Here is a 17,934-nt window from a genome sequence, read left to right as displayed (position 1 = left end):
TTGTAAAGTTTTGCCCAGTTTTTGGCTTTTGAAATTACCCCCTGGGGGCTGTAAATCCCACCTCATCAGGCTTTGCTGACGAGTTTTGATGTGAATATAAAGTTACCTTATCAAAAAAATAAATAGATATAGGAATACTAAATAGTATCCTACTTGGTAAAGGATTGTATTCTAGGGTCTATAAATAGGGTCTCAATGTAATAATGTAGACACAACAACAATTCAATAATATTCTTTTCCTATATTTCTCACAATTATAATGGTTTCTGACTTTCTGGCTCATGGATAGTCAGTAGTGCGTAACTAAATCTACAGATAAAGATAAAAGGATATATACTGACAGACACTATTTGGGTGTGTATTGGAATTTGCCTCTTTCAACAAGGCTGTCTTCACCTCATCTTCCTGTGTTCATTATTTCAACAGTTTACCCTCTCATTTAATCTTCGCAGCATGTCTAGTGGGGTTGATACGTAGAGGCTTACGCTCTGGTGTTGCTAGAGTACTAATTTACTCTTTCAGCACCACTTTGCTGCAAATTAAGTAATCACTCTCCCGCTTCTATTTTTGGATAGAAGGATGTGATTTGTTCTAGCACCAAATTCATCGTATACATTACTATGGTTGCAAAAATAATGCCATAAAAAGTAATAACCTTGATTAAGAGCATCTCCAATCCTATTTTAGACTTTCTTACTGTTTTATTGAAATACAGTAATGAAAAGTCAAAGCTAAACTCTGTTATAAATTTGATCCTTTGCATGTCTCAAGAGAGGTGAGTTTATGTTACTTCGTCTGCCACTAACATGATAGAGTGAGAGCAGCTCTATCTCCTCCTTACCAGGTGGAGACAGAGCCCTGCTTGCTACAGACATGCTGTTTGTTAATATTTCACTTTTTCAAATTAAAAGCTTCTCAAAGCTAGAGTTCTCAGCCTTTTTAGTAAAGTCCAGATTTCTCACCCTTCTCTTTCTTTTTGACACATTCTGTTCTATTCAAGTTCTGTTGAGAACTTCACAATCATGATACACCAAATGTTTCTTCTCCTATTTTGCTGACACACATTACAGGGTTGAGTTATAGTTGGGGGAACCTGTTAGTTCTTGTTATTGTACTATTTATTTGATTTAGTTGGTTTCTGGAGAAGGTTATGCTTTTTCAGGTAATATCTTAGCAATGACAAGCTAATCATGTGCTGCTTCGTTGCACCTTCACAAGGAAGATTTGGTCAATGTTTCTAGACATTTGTGGAGCCAATGGGTCATTGCAAGGAAGTCTTAAACTTGTTCTGTGATGGCGGTGTAAATAGTCCTTACCTAAAGAACCAGACAGTTCTGAATGGTGTTCCTACTTGCATATTTTGGATTATCTGGTTGAAAAGAAATAATAGGTGTTCTAATGATAGAAGGGGTAACATTTCACTTGTAAAATCTATATGTTTAAAAAGTCTCTATTTGTGGGGTCGGAAGAATATTGTATCTGATTTTGATTCTTTGATAGACATTCTGCACTTCTTCAACCTATATAAGGATGATGCTCCCTTTTCTGATGTAATCTTTCAGTACCTTGTTGGTACTTCTTTAATTAAATATCACCATGTCATAGAAAAATGCTACACTTAAATCTGGATGAACTGTGTTTTGGGCACAAAAAATGTCTTATAAAATTGAGGGCAAGGGGTTGAAGAGCAAATCTACATGGGAAAAGAGTTTGTTGTTATACTTTCACTTACTTCTTTGACTTGGTCAAGAGAAAGCATTTTCATTAGCACTGATAAGACCACTTCTCATTGCTTAAGTTTTATATTTCTTACATTATTTTATGCCATTCGTTAGTAATCAATAGGCAATATTGACTGGAACTGATGAGGAAAAGTTGCCTCTTATGTAGCTACAATTATGTATGTACTTCTTTTCTGCATTTGAATTCTTACAACATGATGCAAGTGCCTAGGCGATATGAAGTCTCAGAGAAATAAGGAAAATTAAAATACAACCTTTTGCAGGTGTAATTAGTTCTCACAGTCAAGTATGTGCTATTGTTTGATGCTCTAGCATAATGGAATACCTGAAGTTTGATATCTGATGATTTCCTTTAGGATATTTGTACCTAGGTACTATGTGGTGCTTCAAACGTTTGCCTTATGTTTTCTTGTTTATTATGTTGAAGGTTGTATTATCTACTTTGGCATTTACATCTTTCGAGCTTCCACCTAATGATGCTGTCGGGACAAAGATTTTGGAGTTTCTTTTTCACTCAAGGCCTGATCTGGTAAGTATCATCCTTTAGGAACTAACTGTACTGAAATAACTCCTATAGCAAATAGAGGGGCTTTTATGAAGGCTAGAAATGTATGCAGTGTGTTGGTATACCACTTAAAAGCAAGATACCCTAGTTGGTAAATAGTTAATCAGATATGAGTAAGTAGTTTGTCAGACTTTCCCTTCATTTACTCTTGATTGTTCTTCTTCATTTCACCGTGTTTTGTTTGTTATGTTATTATGTTCATAAGTCCCTAGTCCTTTCCCTTTCTCTCTCCTAAATAAAATAAAAAGAATGTCGTTGGTATCAGAGTTGTATAATCCTCGGCAATAATGGCGAAGGGTACTAGGGTATATGGTGAATCTGGAAGTGAGAATTCTCCAACAGAAATGGGAGAATTATGCGATATGGTGCAGAGACTGGTCGCGGAAGTTGGACATCTCTATGGGGAAGTGTCCAGTTTGAAGTGATTCGATCAAGTGGTCAAATCGAAGGTGGTCGAGGGTAGAGAACCCAATCGGGGTGGAAACTGCAAATCTAATGGAGGGAGGCTCAACTGGAAGGTGAAGGGGGAAGAGTCTTGTTGATGCTAACAATTACAACCATGGGATGACTCGCTATTGATTTTCCCAAGTTCGCAAGGGAAGATCTGAGTGCTTGGTTGTTTATAGTAGACCAAATGTTTCCCTTGGATCAGAGGTGGGCATTGCAGCAGTCATCTTGGAGGGGAGGCCATTCAGTGGCATTTATCATTCGTGAGATACAGAAAATACCTACAGCCTCCATCCTGGATTGAGTATGTGATGGCGTTAGTGGAGAGATTTGGGGCAGATTATGATGATTCTATGGAGGAGATTAAGAAGGTAAGGCAGACTGGTAGTGTAAAGGAATACCAAGTTGTTTTTGAAAGAAATTTGACCTGGGTGAATCTATCTCAAGAAAATGCCATAAGCTATTTTTCGGGAGGATTCAAACCTTAATTCAATTTAGCAACCCTATGACTTGTCTCAAGTTTATAAGTCGACTAGGATGCAAGAAGCTTATCAAGTTGCTCAGGCAAGAGCTTATGGGCAGAGCCCTTGACCTATGGATCAAAGATTTTGCAACAAACCTATCTTGCCAACTCCTAGCACTGGGGGGTCTGCAAATAGTAGGGGAGTTACTAGAAGGACACTAAGTTTAGAGGAAATGAATGAGAAGATATTATGTTACTTTTGTAATGAAAAGTATGTACCAGGACACAAGTGCAGGAACTTGAAACAGCTATATCTCTTGGAATTTGAGGATAAGGAGGAGTTCCAAGTTCAGGAGGAGGAGGGGGTACTAAAATGATCAAGGAGTGGAGTTGAACCAGCCGTTAGAACAGATGAAAATTTCTGTTCATGCATTGAATTGATCATTGGGTTACAGAACACTCAGGATGACTGGTTATCACTCAGGAAAATCATTGAATATTCTGGTTGATACTGGTAGCTCCCATAACTTCATAGATCCAGAGTTGGTGAAGAATTTACTAACTCCATTATACCTCAAATGGTTGTTGCAGGCAATGGAAATATGATGAAGGTGGATAATGATTGCAAGATTTCTTGGTTATTACAAGGGGCTGAATTCTCTGCTGAGTTTCTTTTACTGCCACTGGGGTCTTGTGGAGTGGTTTTAGGAGTACAATGGTTACTGACATTGGGGGATATTAAGATGAATTTCAGCAAACTCACTATGAGTGTACAAAGGATGGAAACATTTACTTAAGAGGTGCAGGTAAGCAAAGTACATTGGTTGGAGCTGGCACACGCTCTCGAATATGTCAGGTAATCAATCCCTGTTGTATGATTTAAGTAATCCCTACTATGTGTACTGAACTGCTTGCATTAGAGACTAAAGACAATACTGATAAAGATCCTAGAGTAGTGAGTTTATTGGAGGAGTTTGTGGACTATTTGCTGAACCCACAGGGTTACCACCATCTAGGGGGGATTTTTGACCCCAAAATGGTTTTACAGAATGGCATTGACCTATTAACCAAAGACCCTATAGGTATCCTTCTGTCAAAAAGGAAATTATTGAGGAACTTGCGCAACAGATTTTAAATCAGGACATTTTTCAGCCTAGTAGCATTCCATTTGCCACACCGGTGTTGTTGGTTGACAAAAATGATGGCTCATGGATGCTTTGTGTAGACTATAGAGATCTTAACAAACACATTGTTAATAACAAATTCCCTATACCCATTGTAGAAGATCTTTTGGATGAACTAGGTGTTCAGTGTTTTTTTCCTAAATAGATCTTAGGGCTGGATAAATCAGGATGGACGAGGAAGATCTACCAAAAATAACATTTAGAACTTACTGCAGGCATTTTGAGTATTTGGTGATGCCATTTGGATTGTCTAATGCACCAACTAGCTTGCAAGGTTTGATGAATGTTGTCTACCAAAGATGTCTGAGGAAATATGTCCTAGTCTTTTTTATGACATGTTGATCTATTGTCAGTCTGTTGAAGACCATCTACTACACCTCAGTGATGTGTTTGTTGAACTGAAAAGTCATCAACTACTAGACAAGGAGAGCAAATGTTTTCTGGGAGTGGATAGGATTGAATATTTGGGCCATTTCATTAATCATTACTAAGGATGGGGTATCCACTGATCCTCAGAAGATAATTGCTGTTGAAAATTTGCATGTTCCAACTGCTATCAAGCAATTAAGGGGTTTCATTGGATTAGTTGGTTATTACAGAAGATTCATAGAGGGGTTTGACATCATCAATAAACCATTAACTGATCTTTTGAAGAAAGATAGTTTCAAATGGTCACCAACTGCTACTGATGCTTTTGAACAACTGAAGGAAGCCTTTACTAGAGCTCCTATTTTGGCTTTGCTTGATGCTAGCTGGATCTTTCTGGTGGAAACAGATGCTAGTGGTTTTGGTATAAGAGCTGTGTTGATACGGCAAGGGCACTCTATTGCCTTTATCAGCAAGTCACTATCACCAAGAGATGCAGCTATGTCTGTTGATGATAGAGAATTGTTGGCTATTGTGCATGCAGTTGGCTATGTCAGATTTTTGAGAAAGTTGGTCTTGTGGCCTACACATTGCTGTTTCCAGACACTCTGAAAATCCACTGTATCTCTCCTGAAGAGATGTTATGATGTCTCCTCTCATGCTTATCCTTCTATTATTGATATTGCAAGCCCCCACTACCCAGGACCTGAGGCCATATTACAAAGATGAATTATTAAGAAGGGTAATAAAGCAGTAGCACAAGCCTTGGTGAAGTGGAAAGACTTATCAGCTGATGCTGCTACTTGGGAGTATTTCAATGTCCTTCTAACCAGGTTTCCTACTTTTGATCATTGCGATGGCCCAGGATGAGGCGGTACTAGTGATATTTCGGCATGGGACGCGTTTTATTTGGCAGTTTTTTGGATGTTAAATACTATTGGATGGGTTACTTTTTATTGGCATTAGAAGCACATCACATTATGACAAGGTAACGTTTCACAGTTTAATGAATCTTCCACTTATTTGATGGGCTGGTTAAGGGATTGAGGACAAGGATCTCATGGTGGAGGGAGTACTGTTATCAGAATTATATGGTTGCTGAGTCAGCAGACGAGTCAACAAAGAAGTTAGTTGTTAGTCAAATTAGCTAACAAGTTTTAGCAGGAAAGTTAGTTTTGAACAGTAACAGTTCAGGAAATTAGTTAGGAACAGATTTGATTCAATTTATTCCCTTGTATTCAACTATATAAGTACTTGTACAATTCATTGAGAAGATTATGGATCCACACATTTACATTTTATCTATCACTATCTCTTCTTCAAAATCCATTTCTTCCCTTCCATCAAACTTTGGCTAAACCCTTAAACTTCTCTGTAAGTTCCTGATTAGCTACTGGATCCTCGAACTCTTGATTGGGTCCTGTAATTCAGATAACAGCATACCTCCAATAAAGGAATAGAGTTCCTATCTGTCCCATTTTACCATAAACCCTTTTCCTATTTTACTGAGAGTCTCTACGATTGAAGGTGAAGAAGAGGAAGGAATTCGACGGCGGCAGCTGAAGGATTAGAAGCGGCATGATAATGAAGTGTTAGGGTTGAAGAATGTTAATATGATTTGTGAGGAACTAAGTTGCTCGGACTCGGGTGCAAGTGTCCGATATGGGTGCGGCTCCAGAGGTCGGATCCTTAATGATCTAATTTTTAAGATTCGGGGATATGGATCCATGTATGGATACGGGTGCGGGGATTCGCCTAAAAATAATTAAAATATCCAAAAGTAGAGTTATAAAACCTAAATTATGAGATATTATGTGGAGAACTTGAGGAGAATTTTGGAAAGAGATTAAAGGAAAAGGAGTGACATAGAAATTTCTATATAAAAGGTATCCATTTTCTTCAATTTCACCTTAGTTTTTGTATTATTTTTTTTTGATAATCGAGAAATTCGTCTGTGACCCCCCCTTTGGACCAATCACAACCTTCTAAACTTGGTGGATAATGGGCCCGCCCCTCTACCCTTCTCCACTTAAATACCAGGCTTTGCTTTGCATGGTGTGGGGCTTGACCAAGGTATCTATTTTCTTCAATTTCACCTTAGTTTTTGTATTGATTATAGAGATCATTAAAACTGTCCAGACATTTCCCATCGATTTTTGTCAAAGTACCCAAAATCAGTTGACCAAGTCAGACACAGATCCCACACCCACACCCACGTCATGTTGACATAGGTGCGGCACCAAAAGTGAAGAGTCCGAGCAACTTAGGTGAGGAATGACGTATGAAAAGATTAGGGGTTTTGAGGGACTGGCTATAGAAGTATGAAACCTAAATGTTAACTAGGGTATATAAAATGAATAGGGCTATTCTTTGTAAAGGGCTATGCTGGGTTGCTAGTCCGGTTAAATCTTCTAATTTTATAAGATATAGATATTGATTAGGTGTTTACATTTACACCATTGGCACTCTCCTTTATCCCCTTTCTGCGTCATCACTAACTTATTGGATGCATGCAATTTTATTTTTCTTTTGCCTTATAGATGTGAAATAATATTCTTTGCTTCTTCATCTTTTTTTATAGTTTGGTATGGATATTCGATAGGCACTTACTTACACAATGTTTACACTTTCCAATATCCTCTTTTTGCTCCTTCGTCAATAACTTATTTAGGATGCAGGTGAATATTAGAAGTGTTGATGAGGCTGTAGTGATTGGTGCTGCGCTCTCACTGTCTTCTTCAGCTTTTGTTCTGCAGGTAATTTCTTATTAAGCTACAATGGCCTGATATGTTGCAAAAGCCTTATACTTTTTGAGATGAAAAGGAGTGTGCAACGAGCAAATGCCTTCTACCTGTTAAAGGCTTTTCTTTGAAAAAGTATTCTTTTTGTTAAAGATTCATTTCTTGGGGAACTCTTTGGAGATTTTGTAATTATGTGTCCTCTTACGTCCCTGTTAAAAAACATCATTACAAGGGATCCATGCAAAATAACCCTATTAAAGTTCAACCTAGAATGTTGCAGCTTTGCAATTGCACCTAAATTCCATTAATAAGGGATGCCAAAGAGTTCATGGCATCTGACATCCTTATGCAGCCATGGTAGACAATGATGTTCATGGCAGTATTTTGGAGAGCGTGGAGCGAGAAAAAGTGACAAGGCCCTGCTTCGCATAAAGTGTGAAGCGAAGTGCTTGCTTCATTGAAGTGAAGCGCAATTTAAAAGAGAAAATACCAAAATAAATAGAGACAATAAATAAAAGAAAAAGCTCCAATTAAAAACTAAAAAGTAGATATCACAAAATCTCCATAGACCATAGGACAAACAAAATCAAAGTTATTAATGGATCAACATCTAGTTCTTATTCTTCTACTTCTACAAGATTACCAAAATCTTGTATTCCTCCATTTTCATTTTATTGCTCATAGTCTTCTTCAACTTTATCATCACTTTCAACTTCATCAACTAGAGATAGGCTTGTAGCTACTTCTTTTTCCCTCCTATGTAAGCTTGAAGTATTCCCCCTTAAACCACAATGGTTCTCCTAAACTCCATTTGTCTCCGCAACAACACCCCAAGTGAAAGCAGAATCAACAAAAAATTGCTTTATCTTCATGAAATTCAGGGACTCAGGTTAGCCATTCATTAGCATCATCAATATTGTCCAAAAGAATTGGATCAATTACATTGCGAGTGTTGTAACGACCCCTCAATGTTCTATTGTATTTTATGAACTCTAGCTCATTGGTAGAAAACCATCTCTTCTTGTAGTTTTTTCTATTTTTGGTATACCTCTTGTATACATGCATGTCTTTCCGAAACATTAATAAAATAATTACTTAATCAGATAAATAAAAATTTCTATATTTATGATGTCAAAAATTTCAATTAGTTGAAGTTATAAATCATTGTGTTTGTTATTTTCTCACTTGAAGAGTTATGTTTAAGATAGTTAACATTTATAAGTTCTTCCCTTCTATAAATTTCAATTTCCTTCCTTATTACAATTATGTTTGAGTTGAATTATGCAAATCGGATTCAAAATATTGTTCTATTGAATTGATTTTTTGTTTTGTAGAAAGTTGTTATCATACTTGACAATTGGTATGGGAAAATATCTCAAGAAATTAAAAGGTAAATAGATTTTATCAAATGAAAAATATATCAAATTTGAGCTATTTTTGACAAATCATCTAAATGATTTCTGATCGGCATTTTCAAATTTACTGGATTTTCTTTTTCTATTTCTTAAAAAAATTATTCAATAGAATTTTGTTGAAGAGAGGAAAAACATCAAACTGAACCCAAATACGGATAAAAATCTAGTGAATCAAACCCAATTAACCCGAAATCGACTGGACCGACTGAATGTACACTATTTAATCAAATTGTGACAAGCTATATTAGGCCTCATTTGTTTTAATTAAGATTAAGACATCTGGATCTGATTGCCCATAATATGAACACACCTTTGAATATTAAGATGTTGCATTACGATCTACTGAATAGTTAAGATCGTTTGTTTTCTCAACATTTGAATGTATAAAAATTGTCTTTGTTTCAAATAGTGGCTTTAATTTGTAGACAACTCAATGTTGTCCAATTAATGATGAAATATATAATGAAAATTCCAAATCTAAGTAGGGTTTGAAAACCATGAAATTCAATTTAGGAAATATAGTTTACAAAAATATCAAAAAGATTACTAATTGCGAATAGGGATGTCACTCCCCGAGCCTATACCTTGGGCATGACCGACACTCAGAAACCATTATTGGTCCCAAGCGAAACTAGGCCTGGCTTACTACTATACGGAAGACTAAACACTTATGCGGAAGCTTTAAAAGTGATAAACATTCACACTTCTGAACATGCTTTATGGAAAGTGTGAAATATAAGTATGAATCATCATAATAATAATGTTTAAAACATCTAAAGATCAAGACTTAACTGACTCGCTAACTAGTCTATGAAGCCTCTACTGAACTAGGATAGGTGCCGAGACAGAACGCACGACTACCTGAATGATAACTAAAATGTCTAACAATAAAGAAGTAACTGAATTGGAGCCCTCCGAAAGGCGAGGAGGTCTCACCAAAAGCTGATGCAGGGGATCTCAACGAAGCGCCTGCTATCGATCCTGAAAACTGTATCTGCATCTTTAACTACAATGTCTAACGATAAAGAAGTAAATAATTGAATTGGAGCCCTCCGAAAGGCAAGGAGGTCTCACAAAAAATTGATGGAGAGGATCTCAACGAAGCGCATGTTATCAATCTTGAAAATCTATATTTGCAACATTAAAAGATGCAACGCCAAATGGCGTCAGTACATGAAATGTACGGTATGCAAAATGGCTGAATGAAACAATGATTAGGTTGAATATACTTAACTGAAAGAGTAACTTAGAAAAGACTGTAACATAGATAACTGTAAAGTAACACATGCAAATGTATTGAAAACAATAAAGCTTTACAACTTAGATATATGCAATATTATCAAATGCTAAAATAGTATACTTTACTTTTCTTGGGGAGTTTCTCTAATGCACAACTATAACTATGAGCATTGTGATGATACAACGTCTTGCACACGTTGCTAGAGTCATCCAATACTTTGCCGGGGTATAGGATGAACTTACTAATGGATCCCATATCTAAGCCCTTACCATCAACAACACGATCCTATCCTACGCTAGTTGCGCAGTTATGAGGTTTGGATTATCTGAACCCTTACCAAACTCGGTGCTCAATACTACCCCCAAAATAATGCAATAATGCTCAATAGCGGTATGATGTCCCATTTAGGGAAAAATGTCCCACTTTAGTTAATACTCTCTGTGTTGGGTTAATACTCTAAAATGCTTCTTTATAACTATACTCAACTTGCTTTAAAAACCTATGCTATATGAAAACTGACTTCACTTTCTCAAAACTAAGATATGCTCTCTTTAAAGCTAACTATTCTTTTCTTTATGGAAATAATGCACTTGAAGCAATTCATGCTTTCTTGAAACCCTTTCTGAAATATTGCTAAAAGATTTGGAATTTACTTTACTCATGAAAACATTTCATAAGAAATCAATATGACAAGGTCTTCAATAACTCTTAAAATAAAGAGTTCATGTGGTATATTAAGCATGAATCAATAGTCAAAGATCATTAATAATGTGAAGTAATGAAATCACGAAGTCAATAATAGGAATAAATAGTAAATTCGAAAATTATGAATCATGGGGTAAAAACCCTAGCTTTGATCTTACTAATTGAAACTGTAGATGTAGGGCGTGAGGAAGAACTTAATCCCTCACTATGATAACCTTACATACCTTCAACGTTCTACAAATCTTGATGAAGAACCCTAACTTGAAGAATGATCAAGAAACCTTTTCTTGAGGTTCTTGAATTCTCTTCCTTGAAAACCCTATTGCCAAGAATTAAGATTTCTATCAATGATTTATGAATAGACGGAGGAATTTGAGTTAGAAAGCTTGAATTCTATGAAAAAGGACTTACCTTGATGGAAAAGGATGAGAGGAGGAGAGAAAACACTTCTAGGGTTTGAAAGAATGGTCAAAAGTGAGAAAGATCAGACTAAAACCGACTTAAGTGATTTCCCGTCGTCCAACCAGTGTTTCAACTGGTGAAACACCTATCCAACATTGTCCAACGCCAGTGAAATGCATGTCCAAAACAAAATGTCTAACAAAACTAAAATGATCATAACTTTTTACTCCGAACTTCGGTTGATGCAAACTTGTTGGCATTGGAAATAAGACTCATAGACCTTTAATTTGATAAGTTATGGAATACCTAATCTTTGTATGCTGAAAGATATGGTCGTTTGAAGTTGACCCTTGCATGAACTAATGCGAAAAACTTAGCCAGTAGGAAGGCTTTGAACTCGACTTAGTGCTAGAGGTCTCTTATGACCCCAAACCACTTCCTACACTTGGTAAAGAACCTTAAAACACATGAGCAAGTAGGACATCACCTGGTTCAAGCTCATATACTTACGACAAACAATTCATATTCTAAGAGTAGAGTTGCGAGGTGTTACAAGGGAGTCAAGATTTATTAATCTTAATTTCATTTTATTCCTCTTGAATCATTAGATACTTCCTCCTTCAATGTTAATCAATTCTCAGAATATATTATGTGAGCACACTATTTGTATCAACATTGTAATGGAGCCCATCAACCTTTAGAGCATATATTACATCTTCAAATACAAAATTAGAAAGCAAAATAGGTTAGATAAAGATATACCGATCCAGGAACAAAAATATATGCTTAGAATTTGATGATAGGTAGAGTCATATGCTATACAATGAATATTTTAATGGAGTACTCCACTTAATTCGATAGACAAATGTGTTCCCTTCTCTCACTCCACCCTATCCCTCCCTCTTTTTAATCCAAAATACCGTTTGCACTTGTAATTACAAGATTGCAAAAAAAGGAATTATTGAACTTACAAAGTTGTTTTACCTCAACAAATGGAATTCTACATATGCTTTGGTGAGGATTACTTGGAATTTTGATCTCAAGAATATGGGTGCTTGCAAATAAAATTAGCAGTATCCCATTTCTCATTTAACATACGAACCAAAGATGGTGCTGCTTCTTGGTGAAATATTTGTCTGGTAAAAAATATATTTAGTGTTCAGACTCATAAAATTCCTTGCATCATATAAAAAATATAAACTTGTGAAAATTAAAAAAGCAAGTACCAATTTTAGAGCTTATAGAATGCTCTTTAATTGATATTACAAAGTGACCAAGCTTATATAAGTAAAAACATGCAAAAAAATAATAGAAGAACATAAATGAGGGTTAATGCTGTGAATTCCCAAACTACTTCATTACTCCGTAAACCATCAAAATTGGACTATATATTTGTTCATCTAATTTGATCAAAGACTTCCTCATAAGCAGGTATTTAAATTTATATATCTGGTACAAATCTGTTGGAAACTTGCAATGGTAATGGTGCACCATTTATGTTACTTGATCCAACCAATTTTAATGTCAAACTGGGTAAAATTTGGACAATACCTGAACAATCCTCACACAGAACAATACATAGTTTGGCAGAAATAAATGCTGTTAATAAGCAGCTACATCAACCAGTGATTTTTCAATAGAGAAAAAAATGCAACTAATGGCTAATGAAATTATCTAAATTTGTGCAAGTTATAAAGTGAGGGAAAAAATATCAGAAGGCAGTAGGAGTAGAAGATAAATGAGCAAAACTTAAAGTTATGAGATGAAAACACTTACATGGAACTTGTGATTAAAAAAAATCTTTACAATTAACGACATTATTGGGATTTGGGAGTTATTATTTACCTTTAATAGGATGCCAATATTTAATGGTGAAGGAAAGGGTGTTACGTTTGTCTGCTTCTAATTGAATATATATATATATATATACATATTTGAAGTAATATCAAGTTGAAGGATATTATAGCACTTGACTTTATAAGGTTAGTTTCATAATCTAACTTTTAACTTGAGGGTTTCTCACTTATAATATAGTATGATATGATGATATGATGAGAAGAACCTGTCTTGTACCATTGCAGTACCTTCTTAGTATTTGTCATTAGAACTTTTTCCTTAGTATCAAAAAAAATTCACTGTAATCCAGAGCTGTTCAATTTTAATATTTTTGTAGCTTTATATGAAAGATATACCTAAAAAATGTATTTTCTTATTGATACTGAAACTGTTTGTAGAGAAGTTTCATGTATTTTTGCCTGTGTATTCTCGTTCTTATCTCTAGTTTTCTTATTTTTCTCTTATCTCTTTAGCTTTATTGAGTATAGTTTCCTATCATGAAAATTGCTGAATTAATGTGGGGGGTTTACCCTGTGTAGAAGAACTTGAAATTATTGAGTGTGAATGGATCTATGGGTTCTGTGCTCAGTTTGGCATACTTTTAGATTCTTGCAGAGAAGGGTGAGCTTCCAACTAGATTTGGCTCGGCTACATTGGGAATACTTCTTCTTCAGGTTATATTTGCATTTTACATTTATGATTATACATGTTCTTTTTGAAATGGTATGGTATTATCGATATAAAAAAACCAGCACTACAAGAGTTCTGCGGTTACCCAGAAAATAACAAAAAAAAAAAAGAAAACCCTGTGAGTCTGACCAAAAGATTCCAAGAATCGTAGCAGGATTTCACTCTCACTTGTCCTAGCCTGTTTACACCAAAAAGATATCAACAAATGCAACCTAATTTGATCTTCAAGAATGAATTCTCTTGTCCTTCAAAGCATCTGCTAGACTCCTACTGCTCTTTTTCCATATGCACCACCTTTTTTGTATTCCAGGCCTTCTTCATTTGCTTTGATAGTCCCTTCCTATTCCAGCATGACAGTAACTCAGTGGTAGAGTTTGGCATCACTTGTTTAATTCCCAAAATGTTCAAGAAATTTTGCTACAAGCGTGCAGCAGCTTTGCAATGCAGGTATAGATGTTTGATAATTTTTGCCTCTTCTTTACACATATGACACCTGTTAACTATTTGGGATCCCCTTCTCTGTAAATTATCCAGAGTCAAACAGGTTTTTTAGACGCCAACCATTCAAAATATTTAACTTTTATAGGAGCTTTTGACTTCCAGATTTGCATCTAGACCAATAAGAAGGCTGATTCACTTCTTTCATGAATGTGTTATAACATGTCTTGACAGTATAAATCCCTTTGTTGTGGCTTCTCCCTATCAAATAATCTTCATTAGTGCTTAGGCTTACAAACATAATATACTGAAGAATTCAGCAACCTCATTCAGCTCCAAGTTGTTTTTATGTCTCTTCTGAATTTTATATTCCAACTTATGCCTTCCCAACATCGTGCTACTGTGAATTCTTTGTCAAGTACCAATCTATATATTACAGGGAAAACTTCTCTGCTGGGTAGATGACCCAACCATTTATTTTACCAAAAAGAAAATTTCCTTTCATTGCCTATCGTGAAGTCAATATGCTGTGAGAAAACATGCCATAAGGAGCATATATTTCTCCAGAAACTAATTCTTTGTGAAGGGGCACCTCTTTTAGTGCATCATACTTTTAAAGAACGAAATTTCTCTGCTATTACTCCCTCTACAAGGGGCCAGCTTCCACACGGAATCTCCAAAGCCACTAAAGGCTTCTGTTTTGTATCCTTATCTCTTAATGCGCAAACCTCCTTGCTCCTTGAAGGGGGGAGTAGTTTACGTTAATGACGGACCCAATAAACAAAATGAAGTTCTTAATAGAAGTTTGATTGGCAACTTCAAGGATGTGGATACACCAACCCTCTTAGAGATTATAATATGGTCCTCTAGCATGTGGAAGCAAATCTTTGGGATGAACATTTATGAAATGGGAAGTAAAATTTTCCTATTTGAGTTTTCTTCGAAAGCAACGGCAGAACAAGTGATGAATGGTGATTGGCTTTGGAAACAAATGCATATCAGGTTCCAGTGGTGGAGCCCTACGGTTGCCCAATGAGCTGCTAGACTCTAGGGTGAAACAAAAGATGCCCCAAATTCTGTATAAGCTTGAAATCGAGAAGGCCTATGATCTTGTCAATTGGAATTTCCTTCTTAAAATTCGAAACAATATGGGGTTTGGCAACAAATAGAACGGATTTTGCATATCCAATGTGAAATTGTCACTCATCATAAATGGGAGCACTGAAGTTTTTTTTTATGTTCCAGAGGGGATGAGGCAAGGGTACCCTATATCTCCCTTTCTATTTTTACTAGCAATGGAAGGCTTCAATCACATGATCAGGATTGCAAATGGAAAAGGATGATTGAAGGGTTTTAGTGCCCAAATAGTCAGGGGAGATGCTTTGGAGGTTCCACACCTCCTGTATGTAGATGACTCATTAGTTCTTCGTGAAGCAGAGGAGATTCAGATCAGTCACCGAAGGGTAATTCTCACCATTTTCGAAGTCATTTCTGGATTACATGTTAACTAGAGTAAGAGTTCCCTCTATCCTGTCAATCAAGTTGACAATATGCAATCCTTAGCTGAGACTTTTGGTTGCCAAGTTGCTTCCCTACCTACAAAATACCTTGGCATACCCCTGGGAGCTAAGAACAAAGAGTTGGAAGTCTGGCATTCATTAAATCTGTGTTGGATGGCCTTCCCACTTATATGATGAGTCTATTTCCAATACCTCAAAAGCATTGAAAAGAAAATCAATTAACTGAGAAGATCTTTTATCTGGCAAGGAAACAAGGAGAAGATAGGGTACAACCTGGTGAGGTGGGATATCCTAACACTCGACAAAAAACAAGGGGGCCTAGGTTTGAAGAATCTCAGCAAACAGAATGCATGCCTACTACAAAAATGGTTATGGAGATTTTGCATAGAAGTTATGGCTCTGTGGAGAAGGTTCATCACAGCTCATGAGGTGTTACAAAGAAGAGGTTTACAAATTTGCTCAAGGTGTTTTATGTGTGACCAGGAATCAGAGGTAAATAGTTTTTTTCTTTCTACAGTGCAAAACAACTGCAAATATGTGGAACATGTTCTTATGTATTCTGGGAGTAAGCTGGGTAATGCCTAAAACCACCCTGGATCCACTCAACAGTTGGAAAGGAATAGAAAGAAGAGGCAGAGCGAAGATTGGTGGATGAACATTCCAATTTGTATTTGGTGGACTTTATGGAAGGAAAGAAATATCAGATGCTTTGAATGCAAAAGCTGCAACTCATAGAATATCAAAATGAAATGCCTAAGCCTGTTATTTGTTTTGGTGTAAACAGAATAGGGTGGGGGAGGTAGCAACTCTAGTTGATTTCATAGGCAAATTGTAAAGCTTTTTAGTTTTTGTGAAGGATGTTTCCCACCCACTGTGGGTTGTAAGTGTTCCACCTCATCATCCTTTTGATGATGATTTTTTTGTGAATACAATGTTACTTTCTTAAAAAAAATATGTCTTCAAAGGTGGGGTCATATCAGATTTAGATTTTGAACCCAGTAATTCTTCCTTTAGCCATAGGGTTTTCCCCATTCCCCAAGTTCTCCTCTAACTGCAAGTTATCAGTCTGTCCCACCAAAGGACCCCATTACCCAATGGTGTTTCATCTTCTCTAGAGGACCTTAGACTTAAATCATACCACCTGAAAGTCACATTGTTGGCGGCACTGCAATTCCTTCCGGCCATTTTCCTGCAATCTATTGCTGTTCTTTCTAACCATATAGGTATCTTGAAGATCCTCTAATTCCACTTCTATCAATGACCGCATAAAATCTGGTGGCCCTTCGACTCTCAATCTAGTCCATCAGAGTTGATTTCTCAAAGGTGTTTCATCCTCAGTTTCTAACCACCCACTGTACTTCTTCTCAATCACTTTAAACATCTTATTAGACCTGAGACCACAATTATAAAGGTATCCCTAGTAATCTGATCCATACCAATTCCTGTCCAAATGTTTTTTCGAAAAACAGCCTGTCTTCAATAACCACCATTGAAGGTTCAATGCCAAAATTTTCCAGCACCATTTATCCATCCTGACTCTTTGTGCTTTCTCCTTTGATGGGAATTTGGATATGAACTTGAAATCATTCATTTCAAATACACTGACCCCCCAGATACTTCCCAAATTTTCTGTACCTATGTTGTTACATCTGAGCATGTTGGGATTTCTCTCCTAAGATCTACAAAGTTGCCTACCCAACAGTTTTGAAGAGATTCTGACCTCTGTTTAGTAGTGTTGGAGTCCACAAATAATTTAGTGAGTGCTTTTCACCCCAGGTCTTCTTCCGACAACCCCTTTGGCTTGACCGTCTCTGAATAACTCCCTGGTTGGTTACCATGTAGTTGTCTGGCCTTTTATGTGAAATAATCTCTTTTGCAACATCAACCCAGCCCACATTGTGTGAGAGTTCGGGGATGATAATACTACTCCTCCGAACTCATTGTTCCACACTGATGATTATGAATCTGCCTTGGATGTCACAATATATTCAACATCCTCCCTATAAGGAAGAAGACCTAGTAAACAGGGAGCAAGAACTTTTGATAGTTCTAATAGATCTACAAGTTTGACATTTAGATCCTCTTAGGTACCTCACTTACATTTCGAATGGTGAAAGCATCTTATTCCCCTTTCTGTAGTCTATCCAAGGACAATGGTGTGAGTAGGCAGGGAACATGTT

At 36.4% G+C, this 17,934-nt stretch overlaps 1 protein-coding gene across 1 annotated transcript in view; it reads left to right on the top strand.

Moving 5' to 3' along the window:
• The window catches only part of LOC125840659 (K(+) efflux antiporter 3, chloroplastic), a 43,241-nt gene that overhangs the window by 14,816 nt on the left and 10,491 nt on the right, over positions 1–17,934 (top strand). Inside the window, exons 5-7 of the mRNA XM_049519636.1 lie at positions 2,170–2,271; positions 7,446–7,523; positions 13,712–13,780. Of these exons, the coding sequence (XP_049375593.1) occupies positions 2,170–2,271; positions 7,446–7,523; positions 13,712–13,780 (249 nt within the window). The remainder of the gene's footprint in view (positions 1–2,169; positions 2,272–7,445; positions 7,524–13,711; positions 13,781–17,934) is intronic.

The sequence above is a fragment of the Solanum verrucosum genome, unplaced genomic scaffold (assembly GCF_900185275.1).
Source record: "Solanum verrucosum unplaced genomic scaffold, falcon-dt-bn FXZP01000176.1, whole genome shotgun sequence".
NCBI lineage: Eukaryota > Viridiplantae > Streptophyta > Magnoliopsida > Solanales > Solanaceae > Solanum > Solanum verrucosum.
This window is presented reverse-complemented; position numbering and strand designations above follow the sequence as displayed.